The sequence below is a fragment of the Serinus canaria genome, chromosome Z (genome assembly GCF_022539315.1).
Source record: "Serinus canaria isolate serCan28SL12 chromosome Z, serCan2020, whole genome shotgun sequence".
In the NCBI taxonomy this organism is placed as follows: Eukaryota; Metazoa; Chordata; class Aves; order Passeriformes; family Fringillidae; genus Serinus; species Serinus canaria.
Window position 1 is genome coordinate 54,794,089 of NC_066343.1, and position 21,624 is coordinate 54,815,712.

The following is a 21,624-nucleotide window of genomic DNA, read 5'->3' on the forward strand; positions in this document are numbered from 1 at the left end:
CTGGCATGTACCATAGATTATTATGGAACAGAGGAGCTCTTCATGAAAGTTATTGTTTAGTTTTCAATCAAGAACAGAACTCTCAAAACACTGAAGTCAACAAAAAGTTTCCCAGCACCTTTAACAGAGGGTATGTTTGACTTAAACACACTAAAGCACATATTACTGTCTCATCACTACAAGAGTAAACCACATTTTTAGAAATATTTAATGTAATTCATGCTATTAGAGTTAATTATGGCAATTAAGGTCAGATTAATCTTATAAACAAAATCTCTATTAGCTATAAGTTTTAATTATAGCTACTGTTTCTCAGTTGGGACTAACTTAATTTAGAGAGCTACCACTCTAAATTAGATGTCCTGTATTTTTTTTCTTCTAAAAATTAATGATAGCAGAGAGAGCTGAATAGAATTGAGAGTATTTATAACACAGAATGCTTCACACTTTGAAGATGTAAATTCACACTTTCTGATGCTGTACACGTCATTCTAGATAGGAGTTCTGGCTTGTTATACTGCAGATTACACAGTACAGTATGTAGGCACTTAAAAAGGGGATCCTAAAAGAACATAACCCTTGATCAGGTCTTACACATAGAATTAGCTACAGTCACTAAAAAAGCTGGCTGTTGTATTTGAAGAGCTGGCAGCTTCCACTTCAGCCTACAGCATTCAAGTGCTTCCTAGCAAGAATTGGACAGAGTGAATATTGAATTGTTAGAGCCACCTGTTCTCCACCAAAACTTCCTACATCCACCAAAAACAGCAACTCTACCCAAGAAAGATCACTTTTACAGTACACCACAACATATTCATGACTCTGTGGGTGGTTATTCACATCCAATCTTTGGGATCTGTTTCTTTCTTCATGGACCTCTTGTATCCTGCTTGGAGTTCCAGAGTCCCAATCAGAAAATACTGAGCATTGCCCTTGTTCTTAGAAACAGCAGGAACTGCATCACCATCAGCCTAGGCTTGTTTAATGAATTAAGTGAGAATTGCAAGGCAGGGACTAGAAAAATGTTAAATTTTAGGAGAGAGGTACGATAGATTAATGTTACGATAGATTAATGTTAAAACAAATGCTGTAGGAATTTCTAGAACTATACAATACTTACTTTGGCAATATTTTTAACTGGTTTTCTCTAAGTTCCAATATCTGGAGTTTAGTTAATCTGTAACAGAAAGGCATAACAAATTATTACAATATTCTGTATTTAATGACAAAAGCAATCTCTGACCTTACTTACACAGTAGAATTAAAAAAAAAAAAACCTGTAAGTTTGAAATCTTTTTTCCTGTAACGTTAAGGTAAACCTTGGTGCAAAATTAGCATGCTATTTTAAATTCATTGGCTGGAGCTTGATTTTGGTAAAGCAACAAACAATATAGATTTTGCCTGCTTTTCTGCACCTGTTTGAACACTGTTCCTGCAACTCAAAAATTTTGAAACACTTAATTGGATTAATTATGAGTACATGTTATCATCATAATGAAAATACACAGGAAGTAACAGAAAGTTAGGATCACTTTGCACAACTAAAGATGCTTGATTTCTGCTACTGGCAATGTATCAAACAGTTTAATACAAAAAAATCTTATCTGAGGAATTCCTATAGTCTTTCACCTGATAGCTTTAAATTAATTTTGGATTTCCATCCATATTCTCTCTCTAGTCAGCTTTTGAATCCACTTTGACATTTCTGTCAAAAAGGTCAAGGTGGTTTGACCTTTTTTCCAGTAAATCCTTGACTGCAAGACAAATAACCTCTAAATCCTAACTCAACTGCTTAGACAAGGTAAATTCCAAGCAGTCTTGACATACATGCAATGTACCACACCCAGTGAAATTTTTTGTATGGGGACAGAAGTGACAAAGCTGTATTTGTTAAAAAAAAAACTGAGAAACTGATTTATTTTAAATACAGATAGGATTGTAATGACAAGAGTTTTACATGTGACCCACTGACAGCCCTCACACAACACAGAATAGGGCATTAAGGTCACTGAATCAGAAAGGAGCTTGGTGAGTAGACCAGTCTTTCCTGAAGGTGCTTAACTTAGTGCATTGTAAGGACAGAGACAAAAATCTTAATTTTTATTAAGTGGTAAGAACAGTAATTTGTGTAGAAATAGAAAGCAGAAAACAGTATTTATTTTTCCTCTAAATATTCACTCATTTTGGATTGCTCAGTTGGAAAGCAGCAATCTGCCATGCCCACAAATAACCTAAGAATGTAAGAGTCACCTTGAAAGGGAAGAGAGGTCAGTGCAGCCCAGCACTGCAAGCAGCACTCACCATCTGGTAGCAAATGCTGGAGGAGAACCTCCTCCCTCCAACTTCTAAAAAAAAAAGAAACCGCTAAACCCCAATATCCTATCAGTGGTGACAGAATACCCTAATAAAAACCCCATTCATGGTAATAGCACTGCTGTTCACCTAGAACATAAGTGGAAAAGACCTCCAAGGGCATCCTACCCTACCAGCACTCTAAGATACCAATCTAGTGCAAAACAGAACTTCAAGAGCCCTCAGACATGAATGCACATTTTGGGCTTTGATTTCCAAACCAAGCACTGCATTAAGCTTCAGCTGATGTTTTGCTTTGATAACAGCAAAGATATCTACAGAGTCTGTAGTTTTTTCTTCACAACCCATGTATGCAGTCAAATTTCCACTGAATGCAATGGCAGCAAATCTCCCTTCATATGCTAAACTATAAATATGCACACCCACACTTTGCTGACTTTAGCCAGAATTGACTGTGTGATGCTTGTAATAAGCTAATTCTGTGAACTCAAAGATTGCCTTTGGTGACAGAAATGTTTATAGCTTTGTCACCTTGCTCCTGTTCTAATCTTAAGTTAGGCCTAAGAGACTAAAGATATAAATATTGAATTTCTTATGCGTAGAGCTTCACAGAAGCTACTCAGAAAACATTCTCAACCTTTCCTAGCTGGGAGATATAGGCTATGTCTAAACATGTAATTTTCTCCCAGCAACTGATGAGAAATACTGGACTGAAGCAGTTGTCACCTCTTCCATTATGACTTGAAGAGCTAATTCAAGATTAAAATAATAATGCACCTCAAATACTAGGTCCAGCTGTTTTTTCAGTTGCTGGTGCTAAGCATCCACCATCCATCCAAGCTGAGCATCTGAATTGCAATAAGGGACCTGAAGAAGTAACATTTAATTTGGAAAATAAATCAAGAACTAATTCACCTATACTAAAGTAAAAATAGTGTTCATAGTGGCAGAATGTATATTCTCTGGGCCATTCTGTGACAAAGGTCTGTCCTACTGGTAGAGAAATATTTAATTTCTTAACTTGAAAAACTCTTCACAGAACTATCTGCACATCAGATAGTTCAGTTTTCAGTATTGTTCTTTAATCATAATCATCTTAGTGTGCATTTTAAATGCAACACAACTTTCCAATAAAACAAAATCTCTACATGAACCGTTTTCCAGGAGAAGATCAATAACCTCCTTAAATCTGATTTCATAAACTATACTACCTGTAAAAAATGTAAAAGAAACACACAGCAGGTACACTCGAAACTTGCCATGTGACAAGCATTAATTCCTTGGAAATATAAAAATATTGCATTGAGAGATGTTCCTTACTTTACATGTCCTCTGCAATCTCCCTAAAGCAGAATAGTTTTATTTCAAATTGTTACTAGAATGCAAAGGCAAGCAGAATAAAATGTCATGCATGTTGAAGGCTGCATTTACAAAAGTTTCTGCAAAACACATATATACATATGTATATATATATATAACTAAATAAATACATGCATATATATATATGTAACTAAATTTGATTATCACTGTACACTTATGTAACAAATATCCTGAAGTAGTAGATGGTTTTAGTTGCATGTACTACAGATACTACTGGCAAATTGTTAAGAAAGTAGATATAAAGCAAATTAATTGCAACATCCAGTAAAACCGCTCTGGAAGCAATATCCCATTACAGACAAAATTTCCAGATTTTTAGAATTACACTGAAGATAAATCCTTGTTTATCCTAAACACCCATTAGTAAAAAATGTTTCCCTTTTAAAATCCTGTCTCAAAATGAGCAAGAAGGGAGTTTTAAGCATTTTCTGCTTATATATTTTTGTATTTAAATGTAAATATATATTATGTATTCAGATACAACATATATGATTTTCTTAGGCAAGGATAATAATTCTCATATATTTGTGCACTGTCATGAAGGCTAATGCCTCAATCTGTGCCAATATCAATGCAGTCAAATTTCATTTTAAGAATGGAGGAAAAACCCCCACATTGTCACCTGAGAATTCCAAAGGAAGAGGTACATCATATCAAAAGTCTGGTGACTTTTAGTAAACCTAACAGGCTGGACAAGAATAACATCAAGAAAGACAGCCAATATACAGTACTCACAAAAATAGGGGAAAAAAGATGGCCCAATCTTGACCTCATAATTATGAAAATCTTTAGGAAAAATTCTGCATATGAGAATAAAGCATGGAGATAAATCAAATAAAACAATGCATGGATATACCAAAAGTGCTTTCCATTATAAAAAATTTCTTTCCTAACCATCAGGCTGAGTGTTAGATTAGTAGTGATAGAGGTGCTCAAAGACATTTCTAGGACTAGCCTCTTCAATATTTTTTAATAGCAATCTTTTAAGATCAGAAAAATATGTAACTTGGCTTATGTCACGACAATATAGTAATTTAGTAAGACACTGTCGGGGGGGAAAAACCTGTACAGCCTTAAGGACTAAAAAAAATTAGAAAAAAGGACAAGATACCATAGCCCCAAGCCAATTACTTAGGATTTCCTTGTAGGCATCAGCCATTTTTAACTAAACTGTCCCAACACATCAGTTAATCATGTAGGAAATTACACTAGGCAGCTGCAAAAAGGATAATTGGAACACTGGAGCATAACCACAGACATTTCCAAGAGAAACAAGATAATCATGACACCATACAAGCCATGAAGAGATCTCAATTCAGATTCTAAATATAGCTATAGATGGCATCATCCTCTGTCAAAAATAAGACGAATTAAAACTGAAACCTGTTCCAAGATTTATTAATATACTCAGATACATAGGAAAACTTACCACACCAGAAGAAAGCAGAATTTTATTTAGTCTAGTAAACTGAGGGATGTGAGAACACTACAAATACAGCAGGTGAGAGAAGGGGGGACAACATTCATGAGAAATGGCGGCAATTAAACTCTAGAAACAATGAACACTCAGGGAGAAAGAGATGTAAGAAACCGGGTTTCTAACCTGACACACAGAGCATAAAAACTTTGTTAGCTGCAATATGTATTGGCTTAGCTTTTAGGAGACATTATTATTGACAAGAGTTGCCAGAAACAGCAGGCAACAGAACTCAGTTATTTCACATATTCCTAAACAATGAAAAGTAACAGCTATATGGCTGTATACAAAAAAAAAAAAAAAAAACTGCACCGAACTGGAAGAAACTGAAGGTTTGTCATTTATGAGATTAACTATTTCAACAGCTTCTAGGAGAGTTTTTTATTTGTTTGTAAAAGAAACATTTCCATATTCTGAAACAGAAGTTAAAAGACTTTGCAATAGAAAGTCAAAGTACATATACCTATATGGAAAATTGTGGGATGGCAAAGCAGTCTCATCACTTACAGAAGAGCAGTATTCAATGTCAAAGGGGTCTGAACCTTACTTTAAAATGGTATTTTAATGTTTGTTTTCCAATTTATTTGATCTAAACACTGTCTTCCTATAGAATACTATGTTTTCTATGCAACACTATTTTGGCAGGTAAACTTACATACATGAATTCATGCTTACTTTCATGACAGGTAAACATAGATGAATTCATTCATACTTCAAATTTGTTCTCCTGGGTATACAACAGGATGCTGCAAATCACTAGATTTTACCAAACAAGGCAGAATTCTTCATAACTATCAAGAGAAACACTACAATGGAGAGCTGGCTTTGAAGTTGTCTTCAGTAACTGATTTATTCTTATGATACTAATTAATGACTTTACTATTTCCCTAATTAAGCATTACAGAAGCTGACAGTGACCAAAAAATTATGAGAATTTTAAATGTGTATTATGTGTAAGATTAACCACTTAAACTATTAGCTGTGTCAACCTCTTCAAGTTGATCTGTAGTGCCTGTTTTAATTATGAAAATCTTGCCATTTGATTAGACTAGTAAAAAACAGAACAGAAAAAAGCATAGACAAAATCATTAGAATTCCAACAACCTTAATGAAGGCTTCAGAAATTCAAACTTTGTGCACCGGAAAAAAAAGTATGACAATAATGCATCTGCATCATAAGCAGCTGTTTTGATAGCTGAATGTGTTGCAGATCTGGTGCTCTTAGTCATTAATTAACCTGGTAACAGAGAAGAACAAGCCAACAGTTCTGATCACAGATGACTAGTAAATTAATGGTCACTAGTGGAGAGCACCTGTGCTTATATTCATCTCCTCATCTGCCCAACTGCTGCAGCACTACTTGGGGGCTGTGCTAATCTCTTGCAAACTGTGCTGACCCAAGTAAAACTATATGGCCTAAGGCATTTTTTTCACTCAGCAACATGATTGGTTAACAAATTGGTGTATTTTCTGAAAGAGATGCTTGCTGGACGTGGGAGGGGTAAGGAAAGCAACAATATAGAAGAAAAGAACATAAAATAAGAATGGAGAGGGGAAAGCTGCAGAAATGGCTAAAAGCAGTGTGATAAGGACAGCTTAAGCTCATGCTCATCTAGGAGTTTTCCTTTTATGAGTATTACCCTTTCACTTTTGCTCGCAAGATTTAATCTGTTTTACAGAGGTAGCAGATTAGTATTTATCTTGTACTAAAACTATGACATGTAACATGACATGTTTGCATAGTCAGAATGCACCATAAATACACCAGGTTTTTCAGAAATATTCCTAACAATAAAGGACTTGAGAGTCCTTTACAGTTGTGCATTAAGCAATTTGTGGATCCAGGACAGGCAGGACAAGTGGAATTACAGTTGTCATTATTTGCTTCACTTCAATTACTACATGACAAGCAACAAAAATTTCAAAAATACTTCCTTACTTACCATACTAGCATTGGAAAAGAAACAACGAACAATGTAAATGAATTTTATGCCCTTCATAAACATTCTGTCTGTCCTTCAAAAGTCAAAATTAAAAGCTGCTGATACAGATTCAGGCTTTTTTTCACTGTAACTATTGCAAATTGCTAATGTACACTTTTTCCCTTTCTTCAGTACACACTTTGCTTCAGAACCAGAATAAACTGATCTGCAGAAACTTAAAACTAATGTAGATATAAAGTTTCATGTTCAACTTACCTTCCAAAATTGGCTGGCAAAAACTCAAGAAAAGCATCATTCAGGTACAGTTGTGTTAGGTTTAACAGTTGAGAAAATCCATCTGGCAGCCTATATAGAAGTAAAATAACATAGTACCTTAGTTTCAATTATTTTCAGGGCATTAAGTCATATTTCTTAAGCAACAGTATAGTACTGAAGTCCTACATATTGATAAAATTAAAATTAAGGGGGTGAATTTTTTAAAGTCACACTACACAGTTATTTTCTATAAGATGAGTTTCAAAATTATTTTAGGTATTGAGAACAATGTCTACTGGCAATAAAAACTACAAATAGATGTAGTCTTGCAACGAACTTGTGATCTCCTGACATGTAATGAGAAGAAAGTATTAATTAGAAAAACAGGATAAATTTAAAAATACACAACCCCTTTTTTCCCCAGAAGAGATATGGCAGTGGAGATTTCTGGCATAAATAAATCTGGAGATTCATTATCTCTGGCAGTGGAGATTTCTGGCAAATTAATTTCATCACTTTAGCAGAAATGCATATTAAACTAGAATTCATTTTTGTTATTAAGAAAACTCTTTGCACAATTCTCTACAGTCACAGAGAAGTGATTGATTTTAAGAAGCTGACAAAGCTACATGGTGCAATGAAGGATAGTTCACATAGCCTATTAACTTTGGCAAAGTACTTTAATGACATAGCTATACTGGATCACAGTGCAACAAGGTTAATGAAGGTATTTCTCAGGGAACTCTGCTCTCACCTCCAAGGGCTGGCACATGTCTTGGGGCAAATTCAAGACTCAGTAGTATTTGCACAAAATACAAAACATCAAAAAATGCACAAACTTACTTTGAAATTGGATTTACGCTTGCCTCAACAACTGTCAAGACTTTACAGTTTTTTATATTTTCTGGAAACTCCTGTATGCCTGCAAGATGCAGAAAGGGGTAGAAAAACAGTCTTTAATTATTAGATTCCACCACATCTATAAAAATTATGCACATGAAACCACTACATGTAAAAACTGATTCATTTAGCAACTGGTGAACTGGTTTTCTGATGGCGCATTTTACATACAGTTTTCATTAAAGAAATACTCCTGTGCAAGATAATTTTTTTACTGTACTATTCCTAAAGCTTTTCATGTTTCAGGTTAGCAGGAAACTCACAAGCTACAAACACACAGTAGAATAAATTACCATTGCTTATTGCCAAATATTGAAGTACTTGTGCTTTGGAATGTACTTAAGATAAGAACCTCTGCCCTGATATAATTTATTTTTAAAAAGGCAATCACTTGGTAGCATGAAGTTTGCAATGGGATCTTTTGATCAAGTCCATGGCTTGTATAACAACCACACAAAATAGTAAGGCTTCAAATCTTTAAGAATTTTTACAGCTTCACAGTTCTGAACAGATATCCATCCCAAAATGGGATGTATGCTTGCTGTAATCTTCTAGATCATTTGCGAGAAGGACAAAAAATGTTCTGGGCACACTTATGTTTGAAAATTAAAAAACAATAAGCAACCTCCTTTTGTCCAAGATTATCTGTGAAAATGCTAGAGTGGAGCTGCATTCCACATATCTGTCAAATCTCTATTTATCAAAAACTGATAAAGCAGGCCTTGAATATGACATGTATCCATCACATCAGAAGAAAATCAGTATTGAACCATTCTATCATGCAAAACCTTTCCCTCCATCTTTACTATATATACCATTAAAAAAAAAATTAAAATAAACCCACTGCTATCACAACTGCAGTTGCTTTTGCAACATGTTCTTATACAAAATAAAGACAAGTGTCTTTATTTTAAATATATTTGTCCTAAATACAATAACCATTTATACTGGTATCTTTCTACTTGGATTAAGAATACACTGTTGTTTGTAGCAAAAAACCCCCATATGCTAATAAATAAAGCTAGTTTGAAATTACTATATTTTTTTCCCAGATACCAAACCTTAGCTCTTTGCCTTTGAGTTAACACGTTAACTGTATTTGTGAGTTCTTTATCAGGTATGTGGAAAGTGCAACTCAACCCAGGGAACAAGACCACTAAGAAGGACCTATACTCTGTGAACACTTGTTTGTAGATTAGCAAGAGCATGAAATTTTGTGCTGCTTGAAAAAACATTAACAGTCCAGCTGCAGAGAGAACAAGGGCAGCATCACTTCTCATTCAGGCTGGCAGGTGGAACTTCATGTATCTGTTCTGAGAACACGTGGTGAAGCATCAGCTGCTAAGTACTATTTTTACTTACCTAAGAAACTGCAGAATATTGGATGTTAGCTTAAAGCTTGATTATGTGTTTGGGCAGTAACAAGACTGACCCGGTATTTTAGGATGTAAGAGATGGCAGTTGACAAGTAAAGCAGTGACAAACTACAAACTTTAACTAATTGGCGATAACAAGTGACAAAGTTACTGTGCTGACTTCTCCACAAATTCAACTAAAGCAGTGACACCATTTCTTTAAAAGTAGACTTTTAGGTCTTTCTTGACAGGAACGTGTTTGTAATACTACCATTGAAACTATTACTTTTGACTTATTATACTCTGCTACTCAAAGGTGAAAGGCAAGAAAAAACCATGACATTCAGTTAAATCCATGAGTTTAAACACACCTCAGTATCATGGACATTCTTGGGAAATAACTTGCTAAACTCAGAAGCAGAAGGGACCAGGAAGAACAGAACCTTCAGTGGTAAAACAGGCCAACATTTCTGATGCTTCCTGAGTAACATGCATGTTTATGCATATGCACAGGTGTAAATAAAAATACAGCTTTTTATATATATATACACACACACACACATACATATATACACATATATATACACATGTGTGAGTGCGTGTTCATGTGTGTGAGTTCGGCCATGTGAAGTTTACTGTGTCTGTGAGTGGAGTCAAAGCAGAAGATGGCAATGGGATTTAATGCATTTCCATTACTCAGTACAAAATCAAAATTAAAAAGGTATTATTTATAACGTTAAAAAATTTAATTTCTGTAAAGCACTAATGTTATTTTCAAGTCCAAGAAAGATTAGGAAACTACCACAGACTAGAACTGTACTTTATCTATTGCTGTCATATACTCTTAGTACAAAGAGAAACACACTTCCAAGAAACTTAAATATACATGATCTTAATTCCAGTTGTAGCAATAAATGACATTCAGCAAAAGGACTATCCAAAAATGGAAAGCATCTAAGATGACACAATACCCTGAGCCTGTAGAAATAAATTTACAGATGATTTGTATGAAGTGGCCTTCTGGTGTCTGAAAAATAAAGTAAGACCTCTTTACTGCTGATGATACAAATTTACCTTCTTAAAATATGCATTTACACTAATCAGAGTAAAGCTCTACCTTGGAGGCCAAGCTGTGTCTCAGACTCACTCTGTGCCCTTAGTTTTGCTGTTTGAATCATGCTGAGAGATTCTCTAAGCTTAGTTTTTCTGAGAGATGGTCTCACTACTGGCCTTGGCTTGGTCCTTGGATGAAAGATTGCTCTCATCCAACACATTAAACATTGTGTTTGTAATATTAATATTAGTTTCCACTGTCTGTGTCATGAACTCATGGAAGCACCGAAAGCTTAAATTTGCAGTAACTACCTAAAAACCAAAACACATGGCACATCTACGAGAGGGGAGAATGTCAATTCAAGCTTACTCTCAAAACAACAGCCAGATAAAATATTAGCTATCCAAATACAGACACGTTAAATCAGCATGCTTTTATACATAATCAGAGAACACTACAGTAGTCGCCTATTTGACTATGCCTTGGGCAAGAGACAGCAACAGTTTTATCAACAAATTAATAACAGAAATCCAACTGATATGAGAAACCTAACAATGAGGGAGCCCGGGAACTTAATTTTGCTTTTTCTTCAAGCCAGAATCATGGTACATACCATCCTAACTAACCTCACTCAGTACTTCAGTACAGATAAACAGATATTATTCAAGAGAGCATCATATTGAGAATGACAGCATGAAATATACCAAATGAAATGAATGACAGCATGAAATATACTAATACTTGTAGTACACATTCAGAAACAAGGAGATAAAAAAGTCTGGAGGCTGCTACTCTCTACCATGTGATAGGAAGTTGCATTTACTGACTGGCTATATAACAATGTTCTGACCATTCCCTTTTCCTCAGCTGTACTCCTCCTGCATGCTAGAAACAGGCAGTTACTATTGGATTAGTATTGTTTCATTTCTCCCACCAAGAAAACTTCAAAAAGCAAGTAGAAAGAAGAATAAATAACAAGACACAGAGATATGAGAAAAAGATATGAGGAAAATGGGGTTGTAAAGAGTGCTTTGTAAGAGGAATTGTTGGTTGTTTTTCTGCTTTACATCTATCCTCAATATTCTGAACCTTCTCCTCCATTAAGGAAGCTCAGCAAATCTCAAGGGATTCTGTGACCACATATACCTTCACTCATTTTTAACACTGTGCTAATTAATCCATTTGATAGCCAACTCAATCCTTCACTAAGCCTCTCATTAGATAAGTACTGCAAATTGAGATCCACATTCCTTCTAAATCCTGTTTTTCTTCTGGGGTTTTTACTGCCTTCTCTGTACATTGATACCCAAGGATTACAAAAGAGTGCAACAGTTCACCTGGTCTGTTGCAGCCTTATTCCACTTTCATTGAAAAACATTATATGGACAGGTTCTTCAACATTTCATTACTTTTATATTTTACATGGTAACAATCACTGTGCCCAACACATTTCAGTGCTCAAATTGTTTATAGATCACGTTCATTGTTTTCCAAAAAAATACAAACCATTGTGTCTGTGGACATGAACATTTGCAGAGCACAGCAGGAGAAAACACAATTTCCTGATCATCTTTAACCACCAGATCCAAACTGAATTGGGAGCAAAGTTCTTTTTGTAATGTAGTTTACCAGAGAAGTTAGATTTATGTAATAGCTTTTAGCATTTACTTGATTGTTCTTTCCTCCCTATTTTCCCAGATTTCAAAAACTTTTAAACTAACTGGCCAGTTTTTATAAAAAACTACATCAAGCCCCCTCAACAACAACACCCCACCCCCCCAAAACAAAACAAAGAAACCAACCAACAAGGAAAAACAAACAAACAAAAACACATAACCCCCCTCAAAAATCACAAAACAAAAAACAAAAACAAACCCCCAAAACAACAAACAAAAAGATGAAACAAAAGTCTAAACAAAAAAATAAACAAACAAACCAAACCAAACAAAAAAAAAATCTCTGAAAGAATGTTTAAGAGCATTTGGCAATAAGATAAGGAAGAGGAACTTAAAATTCTTGTTTGGATTAAGCCAAAAGCAGAAAGCATTCATCATTCAGATCTCTACTTGGCAAAACCTCACTATCTAACCTTGTGGTATTCAATTATGATCCAAGACCAGCTGTGGCACATGCCCAAAGGACATACCAAAAAGGTCATACAGGGATTTCGGGTTAACAAACGCAAATCTGGAGGGAATCAACCTCAGTTCTTGATCAGATAACATGACTGAAATACAGAATTTCACCTGATTTTTAACTGCTTGAAGAGCAATGGTTTGTTTTATTTTTTTTTTTTTTTTTTTTTTGCGTAGCCTGTCATAGCAAGTGCGTTCAAATGTCCTTTCACCTGGATTAAGGACTGTATGTATAACAGGGGCGCCCCTCACCATTTCAAGTTGCACTCATCTCCTCCCTTATACAGCACAATCCTCTCCTATCACTAGCATCAGTGTAACTTGCACAGCAGGAGGAAAAACTAAGGCAATTTTTTTTCCTCCATCAGGTAAGATTTTTTTCACTCATATACTGGCAATTCCATATCTATAAAAATTGTGCAAGTCAGATCCACTGGTAGCAGAATCCTTTACAGCAATCAATCAGTGCTGACAGCTCTGTATGCTCCTGCTTCAGCCCTTATGCAGATGGGGGCTTGCACTGCAGCTCATACTGTGGTCATACCTTAATTCAGAAACAAATGCTAAAGCTAGCATGACCAAACATCAGTTATAGAAACCACCACTGCTATACAGAAGTGGCAGCATCTATTGATTTGTAGTACTATTCATAGAGAGTTACACCTCTTCTTACACAGAAAAAATTGAAATAAGCTTAAATGGGACCAAAAAAAAATTTTTGTTCAATACCTAAAATGCACAGAGCAAGAAAATCACTAACACATGTGAGACCTCTAGAAGCTGTACAGGTATGTTCCCAAAGGAGTCTGCAGCTAGATCTCTCAGTTTGTAGAAAACGTGAGGGAAAAAATCTCTCCAAAAAACAGGCTCACTAAAAAGCTCTCTTGGAGCAAAATACATTAAACTGCAGCCTGCTGTGCACTTACTCCACTCTGCACCCTCCCAAGTACAGAGAATACACATGCAAACAATAGGTTCAGTTCACATGAATACCAATTACCATTACAATATAAATGAAGAAATTACCAAATTTATTCCCTCACCTAGTCTGTTTATCCTGGTCTAACTTCTGGGCAAGCAGTTCCACCACAAAAAGATAAATTTTGTTTGTTCTTCCCCTCAGGCCTCTGCTACAACTGTCTTTCAAGCACATATGGATTTAACATAGTAAAATATTTAAAAAAATATATGCCACAAATGTCCCAAAGAATATTAAATATTCAACATAGTAAAATATTTTTTAAAATATATGCCACAAATGTCCCAAAGAATATGAAAGATCTGCTTGAGAAATCCAAAATTTTAAACTGAAAACTTAAAAGTATAAATCACAGCCTATATTCTTATGTAATTATGTGCTTACATGTTGCATACCTTCTGAATGAAAATGAGCACTTTTCATTATTTGAAGTAAGCAGTGTATTAGAACCCAAACAATCCAATGCACAGTACTGACCCACCTACCCTTACTTTTCAACATTCATTCCCATTTCCATATTTTTTAACTTGCTGCAGCTGGTTTCAGGCCCACCTGCATGTCAAGTCTACATGAGATGCAAGGCTCATCTGTAGGACAGCAGTAACACCTTTCCCATTACAGTTTTGGGGTTGTGGGTTTGGGTTTTTTATTGCTTTTATACTCATGTCCTAGCACAGCTAAGACAGTGTAGCAAACATTTAAGAGTCTTCCAAGCATTCCTCCTCAAACCATCTGTAAGATCTTCAGTTGTCAGAGCAAGGTCTCTAAGCCTGTTCTAGCCATGTCTCTTACATAATGTAAATGAGAAGGAATAAATGAGAAGCAATATGAGTAGCAAAACAGGTTTCTCAATACATGCTCTATGGAAAAAAAGGATAGCCAGTAATTCTTGAGTAATTCAGCCAGGCTTCTTAAAGACATGCCTGACACACTACTTTACCTAAACTAAAACATGCCAGGGCAGGGTAAAATTGCAAAATGTGGAACACTAGCAGAGTTGTTGACAATAGTTGTGGGCATAATGCTGTTCTGGACAATTTCCAAGGCTACATGGTTTTCAATCATGTCTAATTTGTGCCATCAAGTACCCAGAGAAGCAAAACGTAACCATTGGAAGCTGCTTTGGTTTTCCCTGCCCTGTCCTCTACTACCCTCGACTGCAAAATCAATGCTGCACATCCAGTCACTTTTTGCTATTATTTGACAACTGTCACTCAAAGCACACCCTGTTACAAAAATAAAGATACAAGCTTCTCCTTTGCTGAACTGGTGAGGTGCATAATGACAGTGGCGACACCACCAGCGGCTACAGGTAAGTTCTGGGTGGACGTAACACTGAGTCGGAGCTGTGCAGGAGGTTCTTGGAGTCTGGGAAAACTGAGTAAAAGCAGAGAGACCTATCAGGACTGCCAGGAAACAGCAAAGTCCCAGCAGTTCTTACAAACGAGAGAGAGCAGTTCCGCAGTGGAGAAAGGAGTAGCTAGGCATAAGCAATCATGAGAGATTTAAATGGGTCCAGTGCGTATGAGTGACTGGGAGTGTGAGGAACAGGACGTGTGGCTTTAGAAAGAAGTGGCACAGGGGTCTCTATGGCAATCCACGAGGAAGGGCATGGGGGAGGAGCCACTTCATCCTATGGAGTCGTCAACACGCAGCAAACTTTTTTGGCAACAAAATTGGTGTCTACCCATTAAACATTACCCATTGGCTGAGCACCAAACCCAAACAGAGAGGCCACAGCTTCCTCAGGTAGATGCGTACACCTGAACAGACCTCCTGAAGTCTCAGAGAGCCATCCAAACACTCAGCTGCAGGGAACGCCAAAATGTGGGAGCCCTGCTGAAACCCAAAGGCAGAGTTGAGTGCCATGGGTGCAAATATGCCCAGACAGACAAGCTTCATTGCATAAAGCTCTCACTAGCCAGGGTACCATCTGGGAATCTGAGAAGGCCATTGATGCTAGCAGGGTGATGACCCTCCCTTAAATCCTCTGGAGCTGAAGGTAAGTTAATGTTCAACCCAAGCAATTAGGATCTGCTAATTCACAAGGCAAGGGAGAACAGACTCTTGTCTCAGCTCAGAGCAGGAGAAACAATGTTCCCTGTGCTACCAATCCACCCCTAGAAACAAATACGATGTTCTGGCGTTAGAAGGAGAAGAATATAGGACAGGTAGTTAAGATCCAGAGGAAGAGAATTCTACTAAATTTGTACAGTCATCTTCAGGGTGACCTAAATTACAGCATTCCAGTACCTGAAGGGCCGTACAAGAAAGGTGGAGAGGGTCCTCTTACAAGAGAAAGTAGTGACAGGACATGGGGTGGATGGGACTACGTTTAGATTTGATGATAGGAAGAAAGTATTGTGACGGTGGAGAAAACTGGCTGCCCAGAGAAGCTCTGGATGCTTCCTCCCCTGGACGTATTTAAAGTTGGCTGACAGCTCTGTATGCTCCTGCTTCAGCCCTTATGCAGATGGGGGCTTGCACTGCAGCTCATACTGTGGTCATACCTTAATTCAGAAACAAATGCTAAAGCTAGCATGACCAGACATCAGTTATAGAAACCACCACTGCTATACAGAAGTGGTGGTTTCTGAGCAACCTGGTCTGGTGAAAAATGTCCCTGCTTCTGTCAAGGGAGTTGAAATGAGATGATCTCTGAAGTCCCTTCCAAAACAAATCATTCCATTCTACAATCCTATTCTATGCTGTCTTTACATGTAAATCCTTATCTACAAACCCTATAATCACTTTTACAATATCTTTTCTTGTGTTACAAACATTTCTTTTGAGTCCAAGAAGACATTTTAAATAAACTTTTTTCAGAGTTTCCAATACATACACTCAAATTTCACATTCAAAACCTTATCTGCATTGAAATTTCATTCCATTCGCATCCTCTCTTACACATAGAAATAATTTTACTCTGAATAGACAGATTCTTTTCAGTATCTTCAATATGACAATGTATTTAAGGAAAAAGTACTACGAACACTTGAAAAAAGACTTTCAATAGAAGGACTGCCTACATTTAGTCCTTTATAGGATCTATAGGATTTATAGCATTTATAGGATCTATACAGTGATACACTATCTCAGAGCTACACACTCAGAACTCTACAGGAAATCAATTCTCTTTCATTTCACTATCACAAATTATTTAAAAACCCTGGTCCTGTCCTCCTCTCTGTCAGTATAAGCAGAGAAACAGCAAATTTACAGCAAGTTATTTTGTATTCAGGATCTTTCTGTCTTACTTCTTCCTGAAGAAAATGAAACTTGGATCTGTCACCCTCTGTTACTATGAACAATTCTAAATCCCTTAGAAAAGCCAAATTCCTAAACATACCAGATGGGCAACACAAAACTGGATAGTCTCTTGAATTCTCATTCTCCAAATCCACAACTTCTGGTACAAAGCATATCAAAGACAGTTTGCCAAATCAACAGATTAGAACATTGAAGAAAACATATTTGATCTAAACTTGCATCTGTTAACAAAATTCTTTAAAATTACTGGAATAACTTCATAGGCAGATATGCCTGGAGGCAGGGGGGTAAGGGGAGGGGAGTGTTTTCTTAGGTTTAGGTTGTCTATTTTTCCATGAAGATTCCTTGTAATACAGATTAACAAACTGACATGAGTAAATTTGTTGTAATGTCACTGTGAAAGAAATCTCTAAGTGACTACTGAAGGTACTGTTATTTCCAAAGCCCCACATTACTCTTGGTCTTGCTAGTAATTTTCTCATCTTGCAGTTTAATCCTCCAAGGCCTGAATAATACGGAACTCAAGAATTCAATCTTTTTCTTTCACCACCTGCATGTAGGGAAAAGTAGATCATCTTACTGTTTCCCACTAGACTAACCCATACACACAAGCAATTTCAAGTCCATTTCCCAAGGTTCCAGGAAAGCCTGATTTTCCTGGCAGTCACCTCATCCTATGTTTCAGCTTTTCAAACCACTTGATTTGAGTAACCTGTAAAGCTAACTCTTCTGTACATTTAGATATGCCATCAGACACTGCATATAAATTCCTTCCCCTTCTTCAAAGAAGAGTCAAAAATATTTCCTTGACTGCCTTCCACATTGCCCTAGATCCATGCTAAGGCTGGCATGCCAGAGTCACAAGAAAATGATTGTTCCCTAAGGTTTAACCCCAAAAGACATTGATTTAGGGGTGAAGAGTAGAGCTGCAGGGTTTTGTGGAAGCTGGGGTTTTTTTCCTGTACAGCTGTCAGTTCATAAATAAATTGGCCATACAGGATTAAAAATGTTTTGATTTCCTTTAGCCTCATAAGTAAAACATTATTTAAAACTAATTTTTCTATACTGGTCTCACATTCTGTATGTTGCAACTTCTCTTTAAGATGTAACCCATCAGGTTACAGGGGTGGGAGAAAAGGCATCTCTCAATGCAGGATGTAATTTCTGATACAGGAATACAGTTTATTTATTGAACTATTTGTTCAAGCATGATTTCCTCTTTATGACTAGGCCATCACAAGGCTTCAGCTAGAAATCTCAAAGCTGAGGTGTATCTGGAAAGAAGCAACAAAATACTTCTGATATTAAGGATTTACAGTAGCCTTAGGAATCAAGTTAAAATGCCATAAAGGACAATAGACATCCTCATTACCAAAAGGCTACAGAATTTATTGACTACTACCAAAAATAAAAGCAGAGTTAGGACTAACTCTAGTCTATGCTTGCTGCATGTCAATTTAGTCTTTCTAGGTTATACTCGCACCACAACCACTTCAGCAGCCAAGGATAATACATTCCAGACCACACTCTTGTACAAAGACTTCTCTGTGCTCCTCAACTCACAACCATTAAAGGCTTGCACTCTAACTCAGCACATGTCAAAACATACATCACTTCCAACAGTACAGACAGAAAAGAAGTAGTCAAACGAAAATTTGTAAACTAAAAAAACACCCTGGCTCAAGGAGACCCAATAAGAGAAGGAGCTGCATGCTGGGAATATACAAGAAAATATGCATGTCTCCTGGTTTCCTGTATTTTACTAAATTTTCCCTATGCTTCTGCCTTTGGTCACTGCTGGAGGATGCTAGATTAGATAAATCCTTGTTCTGATAAAATGTTATTAAATATTCTAAAGTATCAGCATTTGCACATCTGCTGTGTCTCTGTTACAGAGTTTTATATATTGTGTGCCTGAAATCAAACACATTTAAGCCAGAAATTTTAAGGGCAAGATGTTTTCTCATGTCATTAAAGCACCACTGCTTTCTTGGACTAAAACCTTTTATGCAACAAATCTGCTACCTTGAAAAATTTATGTGATTTTGATCTTTCATCTAAACATCAAATATTAAGCACACACATATATATGCATATAATCCTACTTTGACAACTGGATGGTCTCCCATATGACTGGCCTCACTCTGCAAACCAGATTGCAATTCGTTAAGTAATTTGGAAACATTTTAGTTTTTGATTTTCCTATCAGCTCTTTAGAAAATTAAATACTTTGGTCAATACATCTAATTATGTCTATGCCAGAAACAGCTCAAATATTTTATGTGAAAGTCCTGTCATATTTCATGTATGAAATATGACTGGTATTTGAAAACTAAAGTCTAACTATTCTTCTAAAAATACAACCTTTAAAAATAAATGCATATTTGATGTCAAGGCATCTCCACTTCATGATTTAGCCCAGTCCATCTCAAAAGGAAACAACGGTATATCAACACTTCAAGGAAAATAGAGGAACTATCACCATTCACTTGCCACCACCACAGGAATCTGAAAAACACTGAATTATTTTAGAATTCAGCTTCTCTCAACATCCTGCACTTTTCAGGCCTAATGTCCACTAATGATGTTTTCTTTTCCCCATAAACTAAAGGAAAGCAATTCTTTCCACAGAAGTCCACTGCCTCCACATTGTATTATTTTGAGATATAACAGAAAAAGAAAGAATTGCACATTTTGATAAATTTTGCTATTCTTAGAAAAGTAGTAAAATACCTCCTATTTGGCTCTATTATAGACACCCACCAGAACAACAAAAATGTGAGTAGTAAATTCTTACAAAGAGAAAAACAGACACAGGGGAGGAGAGTTGGCTTGCAGTTGTCAAGAGAAAAATTTTCCACAGTTGAAACAGGGGAGAGCTGAATAGAAAGGCAAAAGCACTTATGCCAACAAACGAGGTCTCAAATAATACAGAATTTATTACAGAATAAAGACCTCTATTTCTTACTTCACCCAGCAGAAACAAAGAAGGACTCCAATTTGGTTCTTTCAATTTTACAGAGGGTATAGAACTACGGAAGACAAGATGACCCCAACAAACTTGTGACCTCAGAACTATTTTTTATGTGCAACACTAGTCAGAGAAGCTATCCAAATTGTGATAAGTCTGACACCAGGAACATGATAATAGTTTAAATAAGCTTGTACTCCCTGCCATTTCTCTGAAGGGTGATAAAAAAAACCTATCCTCTAGAAAACAGAGATTGATAGTTTACTGGGATAGTGTATCTTATGCCTCAGAGGAACAAGCGCTCTTTCAGCACTGAACTCTGTAGGCTTAGTTCAGGGCCATGACATTTTAGACAGACAAGTAGTTCCTTGGCTTCAGCTGCCTATTTATGTACATGAGCTATGGAATTTGCCAACAGCAGCACTTAAATTCCCTTTTGCTGCTTTAAAGTCTCCTACATTGAGAACTCATGTTGCAAACAGTTAATACTTTCAACTGTTCAGTCCAGGACAAAAAGATTATTCTTTCTCTCTTCAGTGTTACTGTGACAGTTTTAAGGCCAGCATTCTTAAGAAAGACTATCAATCCACTTGTACCAGGAACAGATCAGTAACAACCAGGTCATTTATTGCACTAAATGCTGTGTTCATTAAGCAGAGACAATAGAGTAAGAGTTTAAGTACAGACTGGGCTAAAACAAACAACTAAGGAAAATACCAATACCTCAACAACTGGAAAGCTTTCTTAATAAAGCAGAACTTACTTCTCTTAGTGGAGTCACAATTACATAGCAGCCCAAATAAAACAATAAACTGAATGACAAAATCTTTGGAATATTTATGTATGTAATTCTTATTTTCGAGTATTATTTCAATGAGGTATCCTCTTACTTAACTTCAAATTAGTAAGATAAAACTATTATATTCTCTTCAATTAACATGACTTAGCTTCCCTCTCACGTAAGTCACACAACTAGGCTGGACGACAGTGCAACTGTGAGGAAATTGAAATAACATTATCTGCCAACTTACCAAAGCACCACCATCATCAGTAAAACCCCATGAATACAATACTTGGCTGACAAAATTTCATAACTTATACAATGTCTGACTCTCACAGAATGATAGATTTTTAACAAGTCAGGCAAGCGAACAAAGTCATGTCTACGGACCCATAAGCATACTCCCCCATGCAACAGCAGTTACCATCCCCAAAGCAGGACAGCAAAGTCAAGTCCTACTATACTATAATACCGCCATATACTACAATATTCCAAGAGCTTATTAAAATAAACCAAAACCAGTTTTTATATTAAATGAATAATACCAATAAAATCTGGCAAAATTTAAAAGTTCTTTTGCAAAATCTCTTCAGTATAGTGACAGATGACAAAAGTTACTAAAATTAACATTTGAGTTCATGTATTTTGAGAGAATATAAAATGCCAGACAGCATTGTCTAGAAACCAATCAATGTAAGAGATACAATTAAATATCACAACCAGATTATAAAAGAGCATCTTTTTATTGTAAGCAGGGATTTAGAGTAGTAATTTTAAAATTACTAGCTGTGCAGCTTCTAGAAATTACAGT

The 21,624-nt window shown here is 36.2% G+C and overlaps 1 protein-coding gene across 6 annotated transcripts in view; it reads right to left on the bottom strand.

Annotated features, from left to right (window-relative positions):
• Positions 1-21,624, bottom strand: part of ERBIN (erbb2 interacting protein) — a 117,086-nt gene that overhangs the window by 38,350 nt on the left and 57,112 nt on the right. For all 6 annotated transcript variants that reach the window (XM_050986537.1, XM_050986534.1, XM_050986536.1 and 3 more), the window contains 3 exons: positions 8,212-8,290; positions 7,369-7,458; positions 1,121-1,177 (listed from right to left, as the gene is read on the bottom strand). In XM_050986537.1, coding sequence (XP_050842494.1) covers positions 1,121-1,177; positions 7,369-7,458; positions 8,212-8,290 — 226 coding nt within the window. The remainder of the gene's footprint in view (positions 1-1,120; positions 1,178-7,368; positions 7,459-8,211; positions 8,291-21,624) is intronic.